The sequence below is a fragment of the Gavia stellata genome, chromosome 9 (assembly GCF_030936135.1).
Source record: "Gavia stellata isolate bGavSte3 chromosome 9, bGavSte3.hap2, whole genome shotgun sequence".
Classification (NCBI taxonomy): Eukaryota; Metazoa; Chordata; class Aves; order Gaviiformes; family Gaviidae; genus Gavia; species Gavia stellata.
In genome coordinates, this window is record NC_082602.1 from 37,810,792 (window position 1) to 37,837,134 (window position 26,343).

The following is a 26,343-nucleotide window of genomic DNA, read 5'->3' on the forward strand; positions in this document are numbered from 1 at the left end:
GAATTTCTTAGCGTTAGCAAAGGTAGCATTGCTGCTAAATAAGATTACTTTTTCTCCTTTCACAGATAAACAACTAAAGCATAAACCACATCCAAAACAGACAACTCTAACACCGTTATTAACGATGATAAGCCAGTTTATTTCGCTGTTAATAAATCCTCCTTCATTACAGGAATAGAAACCAAAACCTAATTTTTTTAAGACCCTGTACCGTAAGGATATTTAGTGGGAATAGCTGGCCCGCTACGAGCTCCATACAGTGCAACTTCACTGCAAGAATTGTCCTATTCCATTGAGACGCTACAATCATCATTTTAATATAAATACTTGAAAAGCACAACAATGAACAAGTAAGCTTTGTAACAGAAAATACTTCATTGCAAGTATGCTTTTCTTGTACAAAAGAAGTGCATGTAAAAGTGATTATACAGAGAAATGAAAACCTTACCTTGTGTGCTAGGAGATACCTGAGGTGATACATCATTGAACTTATTTCAATATACTACTCTGATGCAGATTAGCCTCTCACAACTAGTTTTCAGGGAGCGCCCACATAAAATACTTGCGCTGCACACATGAGAAAAGGGGAAGAGCTAAATGCTGTAAGAGATGCTGGACAAATTCTAGATTTCTTAGATATTGAGATGCAAGCTTCTCACACCAGTCCCTGACAAGGACAGTGCTGCGTATTCCTGAAAAATACCTTCTTGCAGGTCTGCAAAATGGAAAAACCTCCTACAGCACCATATTCACCTTCAAATGCATGCTGTGCCCTTATTTAGACACACAGCAGTTCTGTAAGTGAAGGGCTTTTCGGATCCCAGCAGCGAGGCCTTGGGGAGTTGGACTCTCTGCTGTACAGCTAACCGGGATTCCTGCTGCTTCCACGGCTTCTGCAGTCGTTGGCCCGATAGCAGCAAACTGAAATGACATCAGCATAGTCAGGTACTGCATCAGCTCTTGCTAGTTACTTAGCTACTTATCCCGCTGCCTTTGCTGACGTTGTCGGTGTGTCAACTTGCATGGCTGAGCTTACTAAACTGTACTAACCATTTCAGTCAGTATTAAAACCCACCTATCAATTGAGCCTCTTAGAAATTCCCTAGGAAAGATTATTATTTATCTTACCATGACAAACATTTAAAGCTCTTAGTCCCACAAAACAGGGAAAGTGAGAGGAATTTTAATATGCCTCAGCCTGTAAATGCTGATTCAAGCAAGAACTAGTCACACCTCACATCAGGAAGAGAAAATAAAACCTATACCCAGTGGAGACTGGGCAAGTTAGCTAGGGAAAAAAATTCCAGGTGCAGACAATTCCTTCCTCTTTTTTTTAAAAAAGGCTCACAGTTATATAACAACATTTGTATTTGCTATCTATGTACTTGCTATAACCTGTTTTTTCAGAGAAATAAAAGAGAAAATGAAGGTTTGTAATGGGTGTAACAGCCTTCCTATCCCTCATTTGCCCATTCCAAACTTACTCCCCGTTGTTTATTTCACCACTTCTCAAGAGAAAATACCTTGATATGGTTGATAAAATCCCCCGAAAGCTTCTGAATATGCTGGAGGCAAAATTTGACACCAGATGGACTGAAGAACACGACGCTCACTGGAATTCCCTGAGTAAAAGTAACCGTAGGTTGGCGATTACTCACTCTTCCAGCAGTGCATCAGTAACACTTTCACATAAATCCCTTCAACTGTCTCTATATGGACGTGAAGTATTTTTATTGATGAGAAATGGCAGTTAAGCCAACAGAAAGGGTTTCCTGCGGTGCAGAGAGCCTGCCAAACCACCATTCTACCACAGAACGAAGAAATTCAGGTCTCACTTTAACCAAATACTTTGTCGCACAAGTGCTTGGTGATAAATGTACTGGAAGTGTTCTGGAGCCGTACATGTTTTCCTGTTTAGCAAGAAAATTCAGCAAGTTATCTCCCTAAATTCATTCTGATCTATCTCAATTCCATGCATATTCTCTGTGGTTTACCCTAAGTTCTGAGATGCTCTGGCAAAGATGAGGTGTTGCCTTAAATGTGCAGACCCCTGGGAGGGCTTTCTCTCTCAGAGTAAGCCTGTCTTAAGATAGCAGCAGCAACCTTCTGTAGCCAAATAAAACTGCACAATTCTGCCTGGGGTGAAGGTCCCAAGCTCTTGAGCTGCAGACCCAAAGCACATGCCTGCTTTATCATGGTTTTCTGTCTGACCAGAAAGTTCCACTCAAACTGCATCTGTTGTTATTTCATAGTGCGTGACTTGGAAGCTAGCCTTAGCTCATGGAGGCCAGAATGACAGTTTAACACATGAAGCTGTTCACTGCCTCACAAAGTGCTAAACACTTGTCATTTTATGTCCACTCTCCATCCCCTAAATGTATAACCACGACAGCATCAGTTAAGACCAATTGAAAAGCGCATGAGGAACATATTTTAACAGCTTTACACTGAAACTAACATCTAACTGCAGCACGAAAGGAGTTCCGTAAAAAGAGTTCAGAAAGTTACAAAATGCCTATGTAGTATCACCTCACTTTTATATCTGCCATAAACTAAATACAGCGGGGACTGGAACTGCAATACAGAATCACGGAATCACAGAAGGACAGGGGTTGGAAGGGAGCTCTGGAGATCACCCAGTCCAACCCCCCCGCCAGAGCAGGGTCACCTGGAGCAGGTTGCACAGGAATGTGTCCAGGCGAGTTTGGAATATCTCCAGAGAAGGAGACTCCACAGCCTCTCTGGGCAGCCTCTGCCAGGGCTCTGCCACCCTCAAAGGAAGGAAGTTCCTCCTCATGTGTAGATGGAACTTCCTATGGCCAAGTTTGTGCCCATCACCTCTCGTCCTGTCACTGGGCACCACTGAAAAAAAGACTGGCCCCATCCCCCTGGCACCCACCCTTCAGTATTTAGAAGCATTGATAAGATTCCCCTGCAGTCTTCTCCAGACTAAAACGACCCAAGTCCCTCAGCCTTTCCTCATAACAAAGACGTTCCAGTCCCCTAACCATCTCGGTAGCCCTTTGCTGTACCCCCTCCAGCAGCTCCCTGTCCTTCTTGATCCGGGGAGCCCAGAACTGGACACGGCACTCCCAATGCATCCTCACCAGGGCAGAGTGGAGGGGGAGGAGAACCTCCCTCGCCCTGCCTGCCACACTCTTCTCCATGCACCCCAGGATGCCGTTGGCCTTGTTGGCCCCAAGGGCACGGTGCTGGCTCATGGCCATCCTGTTGTCCCCCAGGACTCCCAGGTCCCTTTCCACAGAGCTGCCCTCCAGCAGGTCAGCCCCTAACCTGCACTGATGCCTGGGGTTATTCCGGCCCAGGTGCAGCACCCTACACTTGCCTTTGCTGAATTTCAGAAGGTTCCTCTCTGGCCAACTCTCCAGCCTGTCCAGGTCACGCTGAATGGCAGCGCAGCCTTCCGCTGTGTCCGCCACTCCTCCCAGTTTTGTGTCATCACAGCAAACTTGCTGAGGTCACTGACGGATATATTGAACAGGACTGGACCCAGTACTATACCAGCCAGGAACACGAGAATACTACAATGTATCAGTCAGACTGTCCATGCCATAATCTTTTAGGACCTCTTGAAAAAGAACTTTAAAATCAGCATGTCATTTAACAAGACATTAATGCACAGATTTAAAAAAGAGGTGCAATGTGCTCAAGCAGGCCAAGTTTCTGTAAGAAGGAAAGGCTGTATTTTGTATAAATTAATCCTAGATATCATGTAGGCTCCCTCGGATGGAAAATTTGAAAGCCTATCTTGAAAAAATAAAAGCAGTTATTAGTACCTTCAAATCTTTTACTATGCGCTGATCCCTGCTTAATGACATTTACTACATGGGTTTAAGAAGAGAAAAGCATTAATAAATCTAGCAAATATATCTCAATACACTTGTCAACGGCATGTCACTTAGAATCCTAACACTTAAAATGAGATCATCAATACATTCATAGATTGGATAATCAGAGAAGGAACACTGAAACTATGTAGGGCAGATTACTACTGGATTCTGATTTGTAATATACAGCAAAGGTGTCCAGTGATATTTCAATTACACTAATAAAAATTAGTAATAAAGCTGTTCAATAAATATCCTCTCTAAGTGTAATTTCTGACATAGTATTACTTAAAAAGCAATCTTGTCCAGCTCAAAGGAATAAACTGAATAGGTAATTATATATGCAGTTACTTCCCAGTAATTCTGAAACATACATGCATTTTGAAAGTTAGACAAAATGTGAGAGGTTTTGTTTTCTTCTTCAAACGGAGGCACTGTGTCCTGTAGGCTCATTTATAATTGTCGTACCAAGTAACCGAGGGACCCATGCTCTGTCTGAAATTTTTGCTAAAGGATTTTCTGGCTAGTCAACACGGAAACAAACCAAGAAGGCTATGCAGGATATTGTATCGCCACAAGTATCATTTACAGACAGCTGAAAAAAAGGAGTATATTCTGCTAGGTATTATCATATACCTCAAAAACTCTCAAATTACATCAGCGTCCAATACCTGTTGTGAGAAATAACTGCTCAAAGATTCTTGCAGGTCAGCGTGTTGGGTTGTTTGATAAACAGTAAGGCTTTCCAGAGGTATACCTGGAATCAGGATATACATTCATAATCAAACAGGGTTTCATTAACTTCTGTTATTTCAATAAAACACTCTCAACATCCTAGCTGCACTTAAGTGTACTATTTTAGGCTAAAAAGATTAAAAAGATACAGAAAAGGTATTTCTAGAGTTTCAAAAGACACTAAAGCATCTGTAATCAGAGCGCTTCGAAGCAGAGCGGCAAACTGGCACGTCTTGCAATGTTTCTGTAAGTCATCTCCCACCTCACAGAAGAGAACGTGGGTGAAGAACGAGGCAAGTAACGTTGCTCACGCCACGCTACAGCTCAGTCCCAGAACTGTGGGCAGCAACTCAGCCTCGCAGTTTTTACTCCCAGCCTCTAACTTCTAGCCAACAGCAAATTCGATTTTTAGTTATTTCAATTTAGTTCACAAGCTTTAGATACAACTTTTCTCATAACTGACTAATTAAAATGAGGCTCCAAGGGAACTTCAACCTTTTTCTCTAAGCACTGTAGGAAGTACTTCTCTTTTCAGGGCTCCACAAGGAAAAAGAAGAGCTGAGGAATTAGGTTTCTCTCCTGTAAATACACAAACAAGAACTTTAATCAACTTATGTTTTTCATAAAGAGTAAACATGATACATTTAATACATTTTAAATGTATCAATTGTTGAACACTGCAGTAAATGCTGCATGCTTCACCACAGACACAGCCCTAAGATAACTGAAAACATTGCAGTGCAACTGCATCCACAATTCAGAGGACAGAAGCTACTTAGCATGTAAATTAGAAAATATTCCATAACCATAATATGAATACATCGGCTAAAATGATCTCACAAAAGATAGACTGCATTTCTATTCCCCTTGCTATTCTACAAAGCAAAACAAGTACTGTGCAAGTTACCTCCTCCTCAGAAACACCATCTTCCTCTATTTTATATTTAAAATCTTAGTCCCAACTCAATACATGACAGCTCTCTCTCTCTAAAATAATGTTCAGGCAGACAAAGAAGAGGACAGAAATACTGTGCTGAAAAGTTTCAGTCTATCTGAAACTCTATTTTCTTACTTCCCCAAGGGAAAATGATTCTACTTCCATTGCAAGGGTGGAAGTGGATAACCTCACGTGCTCTTGTCCTTTAAAATGGAAGCGATCTCCAACTTTACTTACTGTTACGTTGCCAATGTATGAAAGCCCCTTGGTGAGTTTGGAAGGACCTTTCTGATACATGGCTGTTTATAACTTACCTCTTGTAAGCCATGATACACCTGAGATGCAGTTCCCATAGGTTTTGTATGTTTCTAATACGTTACCAGAGGAGTAAACAGATTCTGCTTAAAAAATACCACCAGGTAATCGTATTCATGGGTTACACCTCCTGCATTCGCGCAGCCACCCTGTCCCCGTGCACTTGGTGCGCCCACACGCCACAGACAGGAAAGCGCAAACGCTGACAGGAATCATCACATTGTGAATGCAAACACCTGGCTCGGAAAGAAGGAAACGCGCCGTCTAGATGAGATTCTCAATAATTTGCTGGGTTTAGGGCTTTAACTAATTGTTTGGAAAAGTTTTTCACTACTAGATTTTATCTAATAAAAGTGAATATTGACACTTTGCAAAAGGTAAAGAGCATTTTCATCAAGGAAGAATTAGATTTTTGGATAGGAATTTAACAGCAGACTTTTTTGCACAGAGTTTGCCTTTTCTATAAATCAAAATACAGAGAAAATTTCAAGATGAAATTCTACACAACTGCACACAACTTTGTATTCCTCTTTCAAAATAAATGACAGTTCCTCAACACAATATTACTAATTCAGATATGTTAATACACATGCTTACAAGACAACTAGTAGAAAAATAAATGCTTTTTTTGAAGCGCTGGAAGTAGATTCTTGGTTTGTAACAGTAAGCATCAGAGATGCCTCAGGGAAAAAAAAAAAGGACAGCATAGTAAAAATCAAATGGAAAAACCCTAGTAGGAGTCAACACAGATATATCTGACTGTCCTAAATGCACATTGAAGTTTTATTAGAAGCAATAGATATGCTTGTAATGAATTACAGGAAGGAAGAACGAACTTGGGACAGAATGTAAAAGACATTTTAAAATAGTAAGATAAAACCTAAATATTTCAGCATTAATCCTCCTACAACTCATGTCAGTTAATTGAAATGTCAATGTGGTATCTGTAAAGAAACACTAATCCTTTTTTGACTTGTGTTTACAAAGCACAGAAAAAATCCTTAGTAGGCCTGAACAATACGACAAGCGTTGGCCCTAATGGTATCCCCTACTTCTGTAACCAACACAAATGTTACACTGTAATAAAACTAAAAAATATTTGCCTTGAAGAGAGAGTAAAACTAGCTAGCTAGTTAAGGAGTAAATTCCTTTACTTTCCCAATCACTTAAGTTGAAGTAGGTACCAAAGCACAAAAGGTGAATAGAAAAAGAAATATCATTGCTTCAGATTTTATTTTTATTCTGACAATAAATTCTAACGATATCAAATTTAGAGCTATTCTTTTCATTTACTTATCATTTTACACATAAACAAAAGTAAATATATACATAATAGGGAACATGATGTAATTTAACCTGTACTGCAGAGGTTGTTATAAACCACTTGATAAACTGAGAGCGCATAAATATGCACAATCCAATAAATCACCAAGTATGATTGTATGTATCAACAGGCAGTCTCCAATGATTGAAATTCGCTGGTCGGTTATCAAAACTGAAGGGTATTCAAAGGCAGTCACTTTTGCAAGGATAATGGAAGTGTTGCTGCACTCTGTTCATTTAAATAGCCTGCTGGTGTTCAGGTATGAAACCGCCCACAGGACACTCTACATAAGAGGCTGTGAACACACAGATCTCTCTTTCCTGGTGGTGGCTACCAGAAGCTGCTGCTGGCTCTGGACTGAACTTCTCTGCTGTCACCAGAAAGTGCTGTTCCCTGTCCGGCTCCCCCGGTGACTGCCAGCTCCTAACTGCAGGAGCGGGCAGGCAAAGCGGGGAAACAGCCATGGGATCAAACACGGTCAGAAGTAACGGGGTCTGTGAACCAAGCAGCTCCCAAGGGAGGAGGAAGAGCCAGGATGATCCTCAGCTGGACTGAGAAAATAACCAAGAAGAGGTTACGATGCAGTAACTGTGCCAGTCACGGGCTCACCTACAAGGAGTTGTTCCATCCCTGGTACTACATGCATTGTCTTCCTTAGACCTGATCCTAGGTTTTTTCACATTCGTACAACGGAAGACACAGGTATTTTTCTAGTCTTCCTTCTCAAAAAACCCTCCTTCTGCAAACTGGCAAACATTAATTCATCACCAGAAGTAGATTTCCCAGCACTAAAAAAATCAGCTAAAACCTGTCTTTGTTTTAAAATATCTGTTGAAGAGTAGGTACGGGTTATTCTTCACTTATGGAATTTTTGTGTTGAAAATTTCATTTTTAATTTCCAGAATTTATTATTTAATCTTGTGTTGACAACTATCATTTTTATCATGAAATACTCCATATAAAGTATTTTATTTGCCAATGAATTACAGAGCACTCTGCCCATAAAAAACGATACTTACCAGCTCCAATCAGTTTTTCTTTTACCTATAAATCTCTGCTACTACACACTTTGCTCATCAACGCTCTTTTTCATATCTAATATTATGCCTAACAGCCAAAACCAACACGTCAGGGTTCTTGACATCATTTCCACTACTGAAACACCTAGCACCTTATTCAGCAAGTTCATAAAGTGTGGTCAGCAGTAGGGCTTTTAAACCAGCAGATACAATAATTCATCCAACATCTAGAATAACTGCACTGATTGTCATTTGTTTCTCTCACTAGGGTCAGCCAAAGGCAGACTATTTACCTTGACTGGCTGAATAATACGGCTTTTCAAAGCGTTGGTCATTCTCTGTTCAATTAGCGGACACTGCATGAGCCGCTGGATGAAGGTTTCTGTTTCCCTTTTTAAATTTGGGGCAGAAAGTGCTTCAGCGAAGGACATACCTTTGTATCAGACTGAAAGCTACCCTCTAATTTGACGATGAGGCTCCACTATACAGCTCCCGGCTTTCTCACCTGAGCGGGGATGCACCCCAGGCCATATAAAAGTACAGAGAATGATCTGCCAGCTAACAGGTCGCTGCCGAGATCCTGAACCTTAGGTGTGATTTTCACCTGGTACAGAGATTGTTTTAGCAACGAGTTTCAGAGTGCTTGGGGACTAATTCTGCTGACTTCTTTTGATAACCGTTCCTCCCCGCTGATACTCAGATGGACACTTTGAAGGCAGCATGTAGCTCAGTTGTGGATCCCCTGGAACACCACCACATGTCAGAACCTCTGAGGTCAAACTCACTGTGCTGGCAGCTCCTGCTTATGACATTATTCACCCAAGTTCTATAAGCCAGGCTGTACAAAAACACAACCTCTTCTTTCACAGCTTGTACTGACCCATCCACTCAAAAAATAATCAGCCCCTAAGCCTAAAAATGCTTCTTATTACTATTGGAAATTTTAACAAATTACAGTCAAAAAAATGAGGAAATAGACTAACTAGACTTTTAAAATTACCCAACAATTTGATAATACATTTAGAAGCAGCAAACAGATCAGCATTACAGCTTTAACCATAACAAAATGGTTAAACAAAACATATACCATAATTTTAACTAACTGTATTGGGTTTGCGTGGCAAGGTTTTGGTAGTGGGGGGCTACAGGGGTGGCTTCTGTGAGAAGCTGCTAGAAGCTTTCCCAATGTCCCGCAGAGCCAATGCCAGCCGGCTCCGAGACGGACCCGCCGCTGGCCAAGGCTGAGCCCATCAGCGACGGTGGTAGTGCCTCTGGGATAACATATTTGAGAAAGGTGAAAAACAACTGCGCCAACGGCAGCTGGAGGAGAGAGGAGTGAGAATATGTGAGAGAAACAACCCTGCAGACACCAAGGTCAGCGCAGAAGGAGGGGGAGGAGGTGCTCCAGGTGCAGCCTGGAGCCCATGGAGGACCCCACACCGGAGCGAGTGGATGCCTGAAGGAGGCTGTGACCCCGTGGGAAGCCCGTGCTGGAGCAGGCTCCTGGCAGGAGCTGTGGACCTGTGGAGAGAGCAGCCCACGCTGGAGCAGGTTTGGTGGCAGGACTTGTGACCCTGCGGGGTCCCACGCTGGAGCGGTCTGTTCCTGAAGGACTGCACCCCGTGGAAGGGACCCACGCTGGAGCGGTCTGTTCCTGAAGGACTGCACCCCGTGGAAGGGACCCACACTGGAGCAGTCTGTTCCTGAAGGACTGCACCCTGTGGAAGGGACCCACGCTGGAGCAATTTGTGAAGAACCGTAGCCCGTGGGAAGGACCCATGTTGGAGAAGTTTGTGGAGAACTGTCTGCCGTGGGAGGGACCCCACGCTGGAGCTGGGGAAGAGTGTGAGGAGGAAGGAGCGGCAGAAACGATGTGTGATGAACTGACCACAACCCCCATTCCCCATCCCCCTGTGCCGCTCGGGGGGAAGAGGTAGAGAAGATCGGGAGTGAAGTTGAGCCCGGGAAGAAGGGAGGGGTCGGGGGAAGGTGTTTTTAAGATTTGGTCTTATTTCTCATTACCCTACTCTGATTTTGATTGGTAATAAATTAAACTAATTTCCCCAAGTCGAGTCTGTTTTGCCCGTGACTGTAATGGTGAGGGATCTCCCTGTCCTTATCTCGACCCACGAGCCTTTCATTATTTTTTCTCTCCCCTGCCCAGCTGAGGAAGGGGAGTGATAGAGCAACTTTGGTGGGCACCCGGCGTCCAGCCAGGGTCAACCCACCACACCAACCCTTTCTGCAACTTCTTCAAAACCACTCTCCTTTGATGCTGAAAAACAGATTCCTCTGAAACCACGTGTTCATTCTGGGGAAAGGAGTCCCCCTTACCTACTTTGAACTATGGCATGGTGAAAAATCCCCAGCATCAACTGGGTTGAAGCAAGGAAAGTCATGTCACCCGAAGTTCACAGAGAATCAGCAACCTATAGTCACGATCATTTAAATCTTATGATTAAGCAGCAATTTCCAATCATTACAGCTCTGATCTTTTAGTAAAAAATACTTTGTCTACTGGGTCATATAGTATTATTAATCAATTACAGAGTCTAAGATTTCATGTAATTAATATTTTGCATAAGTATTTCAAAGTATTTTTACAGTCTTTTAGAGGTATCACCCACACTCCCAGAAGCTGGATTCACAGGTCCTACATATAAGAGATATACACAGTATGTACTTCTCTGCTTCAGTGTGCACTCGATTTTATTTATAGGACATTCTGAAACAATGAAAGGTACATTAGCTTAATTTAAGTAGAAGATTTTAGATACTTACTTGAGCAAATATATTCAGCTAATTTTTCAGCATTTCCAGACTTTTCTCCTTGTGGAGTAAGGCCAATTTCTTCCACTACAACCAAAAACAGCAAAGAAAAACATTGCAATCAAAGAGAACAATTCAGATTTACTGTCACAGAAACATGGGTTGAAAAGAGAGACACAACTTGATCCACACACACAAATACTTCTTTGAAAAGCAAAAAAATTACAGCACTTGAGGTAGTAACATGCTATAAAAAATTCGATTTTGGCTCTAGAAAGGCATACATGAAAAAAAGTACAAATTAAGAATTCTGGGGATAGCTAAGCTGTTTTGGAGAGCTTTTAAACTCCTGCACCTGAAGCGGTGAAACAGGAAGCACTGTCTGACTACGCTGAATGGGCTGCAGTTCCTGGCATGGTTTGGTTGCAGCTAGCTTCCCACCGAGCGTGTCGCTGTTCTTTGTAGCGAAGGCTGAAATCCTATCCGAAAATCTGAGACTGTAATACTGCTCTTATTTAAGCAAGTAAGTAGGGATAGGATGAATCCCTGAGAAGTTAACTAATTTGGGACTCGATTGATTCAGTGTTGTTACCAGTCTTCCTGAAAAAATATACTTTTTATAGAGGTAGCCAGTACTTACCCAAATTATTTTTGGACTAGAAGCAGAAAAACATCACGACACTTAAAATTCTCTAACAGCCTTTTCCTAATATTTCCTATGTGGTTCAGTGGAAGCTAAAGCTACAATGCAATTTTACAGTAAGAAAGGCTCTCATAAACTAAAATTCACATTGCATTTTTGTTATGCACATAAAATATGTATTGCATCAGATTAAAACCAGTGTCGAGACCAATAAAGCAGCTGACCCACTGAAGACAATGGGATGTATATTGCTGACTTCTGTTTGGCAAATGCCTCACAGGAACACTACGAGAATGAAGGGCCAGTGCATCACACTTCGTACAATCTCAGACAATCACATTATAATCCCCTTCATCCAATTTCACTTCCAAAGTGAATGAAAAAAACCACATGCAAATTAAGAACAAAGGGTTTTTTTTTCTTTTTTGACCAAATTTTTGAAGTAGTTACCATCATATTGCAATAAAAGTAATGACAAACCAGAAGTTAGATCCTTTGATCACGTATAGCTCTAATGTGTGTACCATTACCTGTTTTTAAAACTATCCATCTATAAAACTTACCTATATTTTATTCTAAGCACCCCTGAATAGCAGCTACTACTTCAAAAATTGTACTTGTAAGACAGATTTAGCTAAGATTTCTTTTTTTAAACCCCAGCTTACCTAGAGAAGCTGTAGCTTTTCCTACCACGTATGCTGGTTTGGTGTTCCATCTTTGTTTAAGAGATTTTGACCAGGCTGAAAAACATTAAATTAAATTTAAGCACGTGGCAAGAAAATATGAATGCTCAGTGAGCACCTACAAATACAGCAGAATAATAATAACTAATACTCCACTACATATTTCAGCAAATATGGATGTACAAAATGAATTTTTAATGTATTTTTTATGTGTAAATAGCAGTCTACAACATGTTTTTAAAAGCCTAATTTGAGTAAACAGTTCTTAGCTGCTTTTGTTAAGCAGCATTTTGAATGCACACTTGCCCTATGCCAGATCACATGCAACTTGCAATGTTCATTTATATTTTGGCATTAAGAATTTAAAAAAGCATCAAAACTCATGGGAAAAAACAGCACATAGTACAAAGGGAGATTTAGACATACAAACTGATGGTTTAAAACTGAAGGCTGAGGCAAAAAACAAATATAATCTTCTATGACAACAAATAAATGGGTAAAAATCTATATGCATGCACTACAGTACTCTGTAACGCAACTCTTTCTTATACAATACAGAAACTGATTATATTTTAAACACACATCAAAAATCAGTTATCAGTTCAGAAATAAAATGTACCAGAGACTGAAATCAAATTACTAGGAAATAGTTTTCCTCCTTCAGGCAGTAAGTAGGTTATAGATTACACCTCTTGGTTCCAGCTACCTGATCCCTATGCCTGAAAACCTAATGGGTCAAAAATAGATACACTAAGTCTTTTACTATCTTGTCTTAAAACAGTACAGCATAGGACATTGACTTCCTTTCTAGTATTGTTGCGGAAAAAAAAAATTAGAAATAGAAACTACAAGATTAAAAACAAAAATCAGAGGAAACTGTTCTAAAAGAAGAAAAAAGATAAGGATTTATTACCTTTGAAAGGAACCCAAATAAGAACTAAAGACTCATTTTATTAATTAAAATATGTATTTCAGCAGCTCCCAAAATTCCTAATCAAGACTAGGGATGAACTCTAGATAAGAGATTACATTTGACCAAAAATCCTAAAATATAACCCTCTGCTGTTGAAAATGCTAAAATAAGCTGACATTGTATTTACTGCTTCCTCAGGAGTATAACCTTACTCACTGTACATTAATTAGTATGACTATAGCTTAAATACGGAGCAGATAAACTAATGATACAATGTAAGTGCACATAAAAACTCAAAGCCAGAAGTTATCACCTAGCGTAAGAATTTAGAAGAGTTTACAAGGATTTGACAGATCATTGGCATGGTAATTTCTATTCAGCACTCCACAGGATTCTTACTCACAACTCATCTGTTGGCTTTTATGTACCACCATTTCTTCACTGCTTTTTAGCTGACGCTTAATTCATTTGATAAATTTTATATTCAAGACAGAGAAATCTGTTTTTCTGTAAGACTCCACATGAAATCTACACAGAAGTAGCAGTGGCCAGTTTCTACAAAATGCTCCTCTTTTTAAGGGAGGAAGGCGCTTAGTAAACAAAACTAGGCACTGCAGCAAAATACTCCTCATGCATGAGTTTCTGTTTACAACTCTTTAGCAAAGATAACTGCAACCAAAAAAGCTCACACTAATTAGTAATTTGCACCAAAAGCTCTTTTATTTCTAACAACAGCAGAAGTGCGGAAAACCCAACCCTCAACTCCTTAAAAGCTCAATTTAGCATGAGGTCTTTATGATGCCAAAAGAACTATGAGATACAGCTTTTTAAAAAAAGGCACACTCCAAACACCTACTGGCGGGTGAAATAAAATTACAGACTTCACAAAATACTGAAACAGAAAGACCAAGGGATATAAATACGCACTTACCTTCGTTTTTACTATTCTCTTTTAAACATATCTTGATGGCTTCTAGTGCTCTTGGACTGGTAAAAACTAGGCCTCCATAACATTCTGGATGAGAGAGCTACTTATAAACAGTAAATTTAAGAAGTAAATAAAAAAATTAGTAAGTAAATGAAAAAATTAAGTTGATTTATAATCTTGTGAAGAACAGAACAGCTTCAATAAATGTCTGAAACTGAAACGAGCAAATATTTCATTACTATCAGTGCCAGAGTATTTGTAAGAGAAATGTACAACAAATCTCAAATTCAGAACAGAACTTGCACTGATTATATTAATTATGAGACTCTGTAGGAAGGGACAACTGTCACTGAAGTGAGCTGGAAGGATGGGTGAACGACACATGAAGTACTTACAAATTCATACAAAAGAAATGAACTGTTATTCCAAGTAGTAACACAGAGGGTACTACCCAGCCAGCTCCTTGCCCCCTGTCCCCTCAAAGACCAGTTAAGATTACTAATGGGCTCTCAAAGATCAGTACAAAAAAAGGAAAAGTGTTCTTGGATGACTTGTAAATGCAGATCATGATACATTCAAACACCTAACAAAGTTCAGTGCTGTTGGAAATTGTCAATAAAGGGAATCTCCCTTGGAAATTCCTTTCAACATTTTAAAATGCAATATATACACGGAAGAAAGAGTAGAAAGAAAACATCGATTACGCAATCTTATTCCATATTACTAGGAGATGCAGTACACAATTTCAGTACAATGTAGGGGTGAACCTCAGGTACCATTTAGTTGTCTCTACAGTCTTCTAATTCTTTGTTGTGACACAATATCTGTGACTATCTATAGTCCATCAATCTAACTGTGAATTCTATCTATCTTTAACAAGTATGGGCAACCTACTTGATGTTGTATACAATACTGTATTGTGTTGTATACAACATGGTATTGTATACAACTGTGTTCGTGGAAACACAAAAAGGGGTACCACAAAGGGCAGCAGTATTATTAAATCAAGGTAAGACACGGCATCTTGGCAACCATAGCCTAAATTCTGTTGAAAATAAGACAACTGAAATAATTTAAAACTTACCTTTTCAAATAAGCTTTCAAGAGATATGAATTCAAATGACAAAACTGGAATCAAAGTTGCTTCAAATCCATATAAACCTAATTCCTATCAAAAAAAGGTTTACAGCTCTTGAAACAGATTTCAAAGACTAGCTTTTTATTTTTCAAGGAATTTACTAAACAAACAGCTGTGGAACTGAGGCCTCCTACATAGCTGCTGAATAGTTACAGTATACACCAGCACATAACCCTGAACTCCCTAAGTGACAAACGATCACCTAGTCCTGCAAATGCTCTTGTATATCTCTGTAATTCGTTAAAGTCAATAGAACTGCTCTTACGAGTAAGACCTACTCACATGACTAAAGGCAACAGCAGAAAGGACCACAGCAACAGGTAACCTCTTTCACATTACATTCCCAGTAAGACTACTAACTTTTGTAATCTTAATTCTATCCATATGAACATAATCAACATTAATTAATTAAAATGAAATTGGTTTAGTATCAGTACTCTGCTGAGAGCTTTAACGGTGAATTCAGTATGAACACCTCACAACTAAAATAATTTTTTCAGTAACAGCAAATTTGCTAGCATACTTTTTTCTTAGCATAACCTCAGACATGCACTCCTAATTTTGATTATGCACATTTTTCACTTGAAACAGTTGAATTCATCTATCTTGCTGAACGCATCATACTATTATTTAAAAGTGAAGCGATGCAATCGTTTACTTTTTTTTAAAGTTTACTCACTTCAATATATGGATCTGGTCCTGAATCTTTGTCTTTGGGATCCTTCAGCAACAGAACCTTCATTGTTTACTAAGTAACTGCAGAACTCTGAAATACAATAATGGAATTTATCTAAATTAGATCTAGAGGACTTTCTACTGAACACTGACTTTAATAGCTCGGCTTCAAAGAAACTGGGTTGCTAACAGTTGCACTGCTCTCTATACAATGAGTAAGCAGTTAACGTACATTCTCTGGGCATGAATATCCACCCTGATAAGACCAACAAATAACATGCTGTCTGTAGATAATACTGCTTAAGGGAGAAACTATAATGAGACTCATCAAGGAGAATATATTTTAAAGGAGAATATTTTGTAGAAGAAATAGCAACCCCTACAATGCAGTCACGTTCAGCAAGGTAATAAGCTCCTATCTATAAAAACATTCTATTCTACTCATTTCCATGCTAGTTTCTACCCTATGCTCATCATAATGAGTATACAAAGGCTTATGTATCAAGTGATTTAATTTGATGTATTTGGGGTCTAACCCTTTTCATGGGGGAGAACATGTGCAGGGCAGTGTTGCATCATTTTGTTTAAAAATACAAACACGTGTGTATATATACACACATTTATATATCTGAATATAATCACAGAATCACAGAATCACAGAATCACTACGGTTGGAAAAGACCTGTAAGATCATGAAGTCCAACCTGGAAAAAAAAAAACAACAAAAAACCCAAAACCCACCACACAACAACAACAAGCCACAACCCACCCAACACCACACAGCACCATGTCCATCAAGCTACATGCCACAATGCCACATCCACACGCTCCTTGAATATCTCCAGGGATGGTGACTCTACCACCTCCCTGGGCAGCCTGTCCCAATGTTTCACTACTCTCTCAGTAAAGAACTTTTTCCTAATATCCAGCCTAAACTTCCCCTGGCGCAACTTGAGGCCATTTCCTCTTGTCCTGTCACTCGTCACTTGGGAGAAGAGACCAACACCCACCTCACCACAACCCCCTTTCCGGTAGTTGTAGAGAGCGATAAGGTCTCCCCTCAGCCTCCTCTTCTCCAGGCAAAACAACCCCAGCTCCCTCAGCCGCTCCTCATAAGACTTGTGTTCCAGACCCCTCACCAACTTCGTCGCCCTTCTCTGGACACGCTCCAGCACCTCAATGTCCTTCTTGGAGTGAGGGGCCCAACACTGAACACAGTATTCGAGGTGCGGCCTCACCAGAGCCGAGTACAGGGGCACGATCACCTCCCTACTCCCGCTGCCCACACCATTTCTGATACAGGCCAGGATGCCGTTGGCCTTCTTGGCCACCTGGGCACACTGCTGGCTCACATTCAGCTGGGTGTCGATCAACACCCCCAGGTCCTTTTCTGCGGGGGAGCTTTCCAGCCACTCGTCCCCACGCCTGGAGCGTTGCCTGGGGTTGTTGTGGCCGAAGTGTAGAATCCGGCACTTGGCCTTATTGAACTTCATCCGGTTGGCCTCAGCCCATGGATCCAGCCTGTCCAGATCCCTCTGCAGAGCCTTCCTACCCTCAAGCAGATCAACACTCCCTCCCAACTTGGTGTCGTCAGCAAACTTGCTGAGGGAGCACTCTATCCCCTCATCCAGATCATCAATGAAGACATTAAACAAGACCGGTCCCAAAACTGAGCCCTGGGGGACTCCGCTTGTGACCGGCCGCCAGCTGGATTTCACCCCATTCACTACAACTCTCTGGGCTCGGCCATCCAGCCAGTTTTTTACCCAGCGAAGAGTGTACCTGTCTAAACCACGGGCCGCCAGCTTCTCTAGGAGAATACTGTGGGGAACAAAGGCTTTGCTGAAGTCCAGGTAGACAACATCCACAGCCTTCCCCTCATCCACTAGGCGGGTCACCTGGTCATAGAAGGAGATCAGGTTGGTCAAGCAGGACCTGCCTTTCATGAACCCGTGCTGGCTGGGCCTGATCCCTTGGTTATCCTGCATGTGTCCCGTGAGCGCCCTCAAGATGAGCCTCTCCATAACCTTCCCCGGCACCGAGGTCAGGCTGACAGGCCTGTAGTTCCCCGGACCCTCCTTCCGACCCTTCTTGTAGATGGGCGTCACGTTGGCAAGCCTCCAGTCATCCGGGACCTCCCCCGTTGACCAGGACTGTTGATAAATGATGGAGAGCGGCTTGGCAAGCTCCTCCACCAGCTCCCTCAGCACCCTTGGGTGGATGCCATCAGGCCCCATAGACTTATGAGTGTTCAGGTGGCATAGCAGGTCGTTAACTGCTTCCTCCTGGATCATGGGGAGCCTATTTTGCTCTCCATCCCTGTCATCCAGCTCAGGGAGACGGATACCCTGAGGATACCTAGTGTGGCTGTTAAAGACTGAGGCAAAGAAGGCATTAAGTACCTCAGCCTTTTCCTCATCCTTCGTGACAATGTTCCCCGCCACATCCAGTGGAGGATGGAGATCCTCCTTGGCCCTCTTTTTGTTGTTAATGTATTTATAGAAGCTTTTTTTGTTGTCCCTCACGACCGTGGCCAGGTTGAGCTCTAGCTGGGCTTTCGCCTTCCTAATTCCCTCCCTGCATGACCTAACGAGGTCCTTGTATTCTTCTTCACTTGCCTGCCCCTTCTTCCAGAGGTGGTAAGTTCTCTTTTTTTCCCCGAGCCTCAGCATAAGCTCCTTGTTCAGCCAGGCCGGCCGTCTTCCCCGCCGGCTCTTCTTACGGCACAGGGGCACTGCCTGCTCCTGCGCCTTCAAGATTTCCTTCTTGAAGAAGGTCCAGCCTTCCTGGGCCCCTTTGCCCTTCAGGACCGTCTCCCAAGGGACCCTCCCGACCAGTGTCCTGAACAGGGCAAAGTCTGCCCTCCGGAAGTCCATGGTAGCGGTATTGCTCACCCGCCTCCTTACTTGGCTAAAAATTGAAAACTCTATCATTTCATGGTCGCTAAGCCCAAGACGGCCTCCGACCTTCACTTCTCCCACCAGACCCTCTCTGTTCGTAAACAGCAGGTCACGCAGGGCACCTTCCCTTGTAGGCTCGCTTACCAGCTGCGTCAGGAAGTTATCTTCCACACACTCGAGGAACCTCCGGGACTCTTTCCTCTTAGCTGTGTTGTACTTCCAGCAGACATCCGGTAAGTTGAAGTCCCCCACAAGAGCAAGGGCTTGCGACTGTGAGACTTCTGCCAGTCGCTTGTAGAACGCTTCATCAGCTTCTACGCCCTGGTCGGGTGGTCTATAACAGACCCCCAGTAGGATATCCAGCTTGTTGGCCTTCCCCCTCATCCTTGTCCATAAGCATTCAACCCCGTCGTGACAATCATCCAGCTCTATACAATCAAAGCACTCCTTGACGTACAGAGCCACCCCACCACCTCTCCTTCCTTGCCTGTCCCTCCTGAAGAGCTTATAGCCCTCCATCGCAGCACTCCAGCCATGCGAGTCATCCCACCATGTTTCTGTGATGGCGACCACGTCATAGCTGCCCCGCCGCACGATGGCTTCCAGCTCCTCCTGTTTGCCGCCCATGCTGCGTGCATTGGAGTAGATGCACTTGAGCTGGGCTATCGGTCTTGCCCCCGACAATGGCATGTCACCCCTAGGCTCACCTCTGGGTAGCCTGGCTTCATCCCCTTCCCCCTTCGAGTCTAGTTTAAAGCCCTCCTGATGAAGTTTGCCAACTTACGGGCAAGGATTCTTTTCCCCCTTGGGGACAGATGAACACCGTCTGCACTCAGCAGGCCCGGTGCCGTGGAGACCACCCCATGGTCAAAGAATCCAAAATTCCTCTGGTGGCACCAGTCTCTGAGCCACGCGTTGACCATGTTTGCTTTCTTATTCCTTTCAGTGTTCCTCCCCGCCACTGAAGGGATTGCAGAAAACACCACCTGCGCACCCAATCCGTCAATCAGTCTCCCCAGCACCTTAAAGTCCTTCTTCATCCCTTTCACGCTTCTTTGCTCTATCTCCTCGCTGCCAACCTGCAAAACTACCAGCGGGTAGTAATCGGTGGGCCGTACCAGACTGGGGAGTTTCCTCGTGACCTCTCTCACCCGGGCCCCAGGGAGGCAGCAGACTTCCCTGTGGGTCGGGTCAGGCCGGCATATTGGGCCCTCCGTTCCCCTCAGGAGGGAATCACCTACAACAACCACCCTCCTTTTTGCCTTGGTAGAGGTGGTTGTGATGCGTGGGGCAGGCTGTCTCGCCCTAGGCAGCCCCGCAGATGGACTTAAGTCCATGTCCTCGTTAGCCTGGCCCTCAAGTTCCAGAGCCCCATATCTGTTATGTAGGGGCAGCTGAGAAGGTGAGGGTGAGGGAGGCCGGGAGGGGATTCGCCTGCGGCCCCGAGCAGGAGCCTTTTTCCATTCCCCTTCGCCTCCTAGGTCCCCTCCTTCTGCCTGGTGGCAAGAGGGTAAGGGGGCCTCTGCTTCTCGTGGAGCCTCCATCTGCTGCCTTTGCCTCAGGGACGGTAGGGTGTGGCTCCACCAGTCTATCTCCCTCTCGCACTCCCTGATACTCCTCAGCCTCTCCACCTCCTCCTTCAGCTCTGCCACCAGGCTGAGCAGATCGTTCACCTGGTCGCACCGCACGCAGGCGTTGTCTCTCTGGTCCTCCGGCGCCAGCAACATTCATATGAGTTCTTTGATAGATCTATAGTAAACAAGGCTAGAATGAAAAAATATATTCTGCCACTAAAATGGAAGATGATAGTTCTCAGTGCCTTAAAAGTTGACTTTGGTGCTGAATTCAAAGCCTGTTACAACACGTAAGCAAATATACCACACATCATAGTAAACAAATGCAATAGTACAAACAAACACAAATCCATTCTCTAACTGCACATTTACCTTAATTATCTATGTGTTACTTTCCTGATAGATTACATACTAGCAAGTTCTCTTTAAAATGAATAATTATGAATATTCAAATATACAGAACATCTTAAATTTTATTCATTTACATGACATGCATTGAAATCCTCAAAATTTCATCAAAGACAAAAAAACCTGTTCAGACAAAAATGAAGAGAGAAAAGAGAAAAGGCAGCTCTAGACAACTGGACAAAACAGGATCTGGTACAAGTAACCAGAGGTCAGTGTCACACATTCATCTCTAGCCAGAAGCACTGCAAAAAGCGGGTAGTGGAAAGGGCACCCAAAGCACCACCCCCAGGAACTCAGTATCCAACTGTGACAGTACGTTAATTTTGTGAATCTTAAACTTTTTTTTTAAAATGTGGTGTTATAATTTAGGTGTTTGATTCTCAACGTCTTACCATTAGACATGGAAATGCTCATTTCCACAAGACTGCCAGCACTCAAAATTGATACAGTGGGAACTGGTAGGGCTTTGGGTTCTGAAATACCAAGGCCAGCAAAGTCCAAGAGAATGACTAAAAACACGCATAGAAGAAGAAACAAGGACTTTGTCGAGGGCCATATTCTGAATATTTGTAATTCTTGCTGATTTCAAACAAGAGCAAATGCCAAAGTAGATCCCATCCGTGGCTTTCAAGTATTAGACTCCCAAATACACTTGAGTATCCAGTTGCTAGTGGCTTGAAGGAAGTAGGGCTAAGCGACTTTTCTCAGTCACTTTAACACAGTAACAGTCTTTAAAAATCTAACATTCTTGTAAAAATCTAGTTTGCACACAGTTCTTTGTAGTATAGACTGTTGTTCTGATACTGAAGTTACTAACAATCTTTACTACAACTCTACCTCCAGTGCTTATGCTCTAAATATGATACACTTACCTTTCTATTAGCACTCTTAGCCTAACAGCACCAAGAAAAATGATATTAACACTAACCTACCACACCTTCCTATTTCCAAAATGTATGTTTAATAACATTATGAAATCATCAAAATGTAAATGTAAGGAAAAAAATAAAATTCCTTCCAAACTGTATAATACAAGATAACAATACTTTTTGGAAAGAGCAATTTCCAGAAGTATTGTAATAAAACCCCCAGACACAAGAGAGTTAATTCAGGTACACCTGGGGAAAGCAGATTTCTAATTAATTACTTTAGGTAGTTAGAAATGAATTAACTTCCCATCCTATGCCTTATTACTGTGTCAAGTAATGAATAACAAAAAGAAATGGGTAAACATCCATGCTTAACAAGGTGACTTACGATAATCAAAGTAATTGTTTTGTTTAGATCCTGCATACAAAATATATACTGAAACCAAAGAATAATTACGAAGTCATAAAATATCATGAACTACTGCAAGATGCAATTACCTAGCTGTCTCCTCTACAAAGAAATCATACAAGCTGTATTTTGGGCTCAGCCATCTGGCTCACTTGTCAAAAGAGCAAGACTGCACAGCCCTGGCATTCCTAGAAGCCACTGGCTTATTTTCAGTTCTGCCAGAAGGCAGCTCATTTATCGACTCCAAAAAGGGGCTGCGAGTGTCCACCAGAAGACAGATTTGACCTAGGGAATCTATAAATTTGTGCACTCATGAATAACATGTATTTTGATCTCCAACTACCCTCTGACTGCTTTTGGTTTTACTGCTGAAAAAATGAAGTCTCTTTTTCCGCAGCCATAAACCTCTCAGACCGTTCTGTTCTTTCTGTCTGGGCAGTTCAGACAGGTTCACAGAGATTTGATGACAGATGTGACCAAACGAAAACTGGTGGAATACACCCATTTCTAAAAGCCAGGTCGTCACATCCCACACTACGGGTGCAACCCACCCAGACTCACTTTCTTAGCAAGTGTGCCCCACCAACACATCACCATGAATCGGGGCAAAACGCCGTCTTAACGGGCAGGCAGGAGAGAAGGCAGACAAGATCCCAAGGAGGAACAAGCACACATGAGCACATTTTCAAACCAAAAATATACCAATATACATTCAAAGGCTGAAGAAGATAAAACTCCACGACGGATTCTTTTTGTGGGGAAAAAAAACATACAGAGAAGTTTTTATGACTTGCTGCAACGATGCAGGGGTCCCGCTGCACTGGGAATGGTTAAAGAAATACAGTATTTTCAACGGTTTACTTGTGTCCTTAAGATGTTACTAAGGAGTGCCCTACAAATGACTGAAATACAATTTTCCGAAGAGCTAGCTTTCTGCTAAATACACTTAAGAGTCAAGAACCCTGACAAACATTGCTATTGAATCAAAGAGCATTCAGAGAAAGCATATAAATAAGACATGCAGCGTCTTCGGTAATTTTTGATGATTCTGAGGGAAGTACTTACAATACAAGTATATATTTTAGATATCTTATATACTTTAACTATAAATTATATCTTTTATATTATATATTTAATCAAGAGAGGTATGCACAAACTTCTAAACAGCCATAAAAAGCTTCTATTTAGAACAACGAACGCCCTTAGCAGAGTCCAGCAGTGCTCAGCCTGTATCTGGAAAAGACAGTGTGTATGAATAACCTTAGCAAGTTTTCCACTGCCAAGTCTTTGTTTATAGGATGATGCTGGCCGACTTCTGGCTCACCACACAAGCACTTTGTTTGCCTGAGCACCAATAACAACCCTGCAAAAATTGCTCTTCAAATGTTAAAAAAATACCTTTATTTACTTAAAATTCAGTCCACTTTACTTAATTTAGAAGAACGGTAATTTTAGGTAATTTAGAATATTATCCTTACAGACACAATTGAAATGCTTCCCAATCACAGCATCACACAGTAAATTTCAATATCCTTGTGCCTTCAATTAAAATATACAGCTGATTACAATGTGTATCTCTAGGTCCTTGATATGAGTACAGTAAAAATGAGCAATACTCTCTCATATTAAAAAAACCTTTGCAGATTTTTTATATACAACATTGTACAGAAAGAACACCTCTGTGGGTTACTCAAATTTCATTTGAAAAGCTGTCCCCAAACTAATTACGAACTATCTTTAATACAGAGGACAGCCTGTAAAAAGAAATAAATGGGTCCTGTTGTTTCTTGCTGCTAAGTGACTCTGAGAGCTGCAAAATATATCAAACTTTTTAATGCTATTCTGATTATAAGCAACTGTATGGGTCATGCAATAAGGTTTGATTGCCAAGTGCAGAGGGAATTGTCTGTTCCATCATAAACATACATGGAGATGAATTTTGAGATAGTATTGAGATATGATTTTTAAACAACCTCTAAAAATCCCTGAGCTAGGATTTCTGATGCTATGCATTTCTTACCAATATTCTTTTACTATGATTAGATGCATTTAATAACCAGAGAAGAAAAAAGCCTACCTGTAAGGCTGCCATGAAGTATGGTTCATAAATATACCAAATTCAAAGATAATGTAATACATGTATCATCAAATAATAACTACGACAACAAAAGATTTGAGAATAATTCCTGCTATTTGGGTGTCTACGTCACAAAACTCAACAACAAAACAGGTTCTTTGACATAGCAACAAAGGAAGAGCAGCAAAGGACTCAGACTCTTCTACTACAACATGGATTTTTAACAAAAGCAATGTTAGTAATTAGTGTCATTCGTGGCTGATATAGTTTCAAAAATAAAATGGAAAACTGTATATAGATATGGACTGTATCCCCACACAGGCAGTTTTACTGCATCAGTAAAGGGCTTCCACAATTCATATTTCTCCACACTGAATTCTTTCCCTGTGTATCAGTATTCATATTTTGGCGATGACCTAAGTGCTCCCAGAGAAGACACAGCTCTCAAAAAACAATAAAAAAAAATAAACACAGACGTGTTGATACTTTAAAGGGACAGGCAAATTCTAACCTACTTGGGTTGTATTTATAAAGCTGAAATTACGTTCCAGGCCCTGTGCCTTGCATCTCTTCTGGCTGGCAACAGCGAGCGCCCAATTCTTCAAATGGCCTCACGAACACCTCCCTTTCTTTATCAACTAGACACGAAGTCCGCATGAATGAAGCTCAAACGTTAATGGTGAATTCTATGCTTTTAGTGCTTAGGGTTTTTCAGCACATTTTCCTGATCGGTATTTTTTATAAAGACCACATTCACATTCTGTTTACTGCACTCTACCTCACGGCCTTTTCTGTTCGTTTGTCTGGAATTATCTAGAACTGGACGGGGAATTAATTTTTTAAGTAAGCAGTAAGCACTCGATTCCTTTTCTAATTTGCCTTTCAGTAATTTGACGAATGTCACAGATGCTCAGGACAGACTTACAGGCCCCAGCACTGTGTTTCAGCCTCTGTTGGGGTCCCTTCTCTTTCACAGAATCACAGAATCACAAAGGTTGGAAAAGACCAAAAAGTCCAACCATGGGGAAAAAACAAACAAACAAACAACCACCACACCACACACCACCACACAAACAAAAAAAACCCCACACCACACAGCTCCATGCCCATCAAGCCACGTCCCACAATGCCACGTCCACATGTTCCTTGAATACCTCCAGGGAGGGGGACTCCACCACTTCCCTGGGCAGTCTATTCCACTGTGTTACCACTCTCTCAGTAAAGAAATTTTTCCTAATATCCAGCCTGAACCTCCCCTGGCGCAACTTGAGGCCATTTCCTCCTGTCCTATCACTTGTCACTTGGGAGAAGAGACCAACACCCACCTCACCACAACCCCCTTTCAGGCAGTTGCAGAGAGCGATGAGGTCTCCCCTCAGCCTCCTCTTCTCCAGACTGAACACCCCCAGCTCCCTCAGCCGCTCCTCATCAGACTTGTGCTCCAGACCCCTCACCAGCTCCGTCGCCCTTCTCTGGACACGCTCCAGCACCTCAATGTCCTTCTTGGAGTGAGGGGCCCAACACTGAACACAGCATTCGAGGTGCGGCCTTTGTAACAGTATAACTGACAGGTTGGACAGAAACAGGCCAAGAACAGAGGTGGTGCGGGCGGAAGAAACCTGAGGGGATTTGTGGCACGGGACACTTATTTTGCTTGCCTTTAAACAGAGGATGCCGCAGCAGTGCAGGGAGCTGCAGAATTAACACGCACCTACCCTTCCAGGTGTCGTTTTCCAGTGTATTTTGAGTCTGGCAGAACCCCGGTGACTCTCCCAGAACACTGTATTTCTTTTCAAGCGGGTGACACCAGCAGCATGAAGAGGGAATCCCGGGTTTTTTAGGAGCGAGGAGAGGGGTGGCCCGGGACGTGTCCCCCGCTCCCCAGACGTCCCGGCGGGGGCAGGCCCGGCCCCGGGTGCCCTCCCCAGGACCCTCGCCTCGCCTCTTCGCAGTTTAACACCGCCTTTCCCAGTAATTCACCGCGGACAGGCACGACATACCCCGATTCCTGCCTGGAGAGCTTTGCCGCGCTACGGTCCCCACACACGCAGAGGCGGTGCTGCCCCGCTGCAAGCCCGCACCCCGCGCTGCCCCGGCCCGGCCGGGACCACGGCCCTCCCCCGGGCCCTGCCGAGGATCCCGGCCCCGCGGGAAGCAGCAGGACAGCGCCCGCTCTCCT

General features: G+C 42.6%; 1 protein-coding gene across 2 annotated transcripts; it reads right to left on the minus strand.

Moving 5' to 3' along the window:
* Window positions 1-130: 130 nt before the first annotated feature.
* Window positions 131-26,189, minus strand: UROS (uroporphyrinogen III synthase). 2 transcript variants are annotated; one of them, XM_059821152.1, is made up of 10 exons: window positions 26,165-26,189; window positions 15,932-16,018; window positions 15,199-15,282; window positions 14,118-14,214; window positions 12,256-12,330; window positions 10,960-11,034; window positions 5,079-5,162; window positions 4,520-4,605; window positions 1,524-1,622; window positions 131-921 (listed from the first exon to the last, which is right to left on the minus strand). In XM_059821152.1, exons 2-10 carry the CDS (start codon window positions 15,992-15,994, stop codon window positions 775-777), a joined length of 810 nt encoding a protein of 269 aa, XP_059677135.1. In that variant the 5' UTR covers window positions 15,995-16,018; window positions 26,165-26,189; the 3' UTR covers window positions 131-774. The 2 variants fall into 2 exon arrangements, with proteins under 2 accessions (XP_059677135.1, XP_059677136.1); XM_059821153.1 differs by lacking the exon at window positions 26,165-26,189 and adding an exon at window positions 25,880-25,899.
* Between the last annotated feature and the right edge of the window lie 154 nt (window positions 26,190-26,343).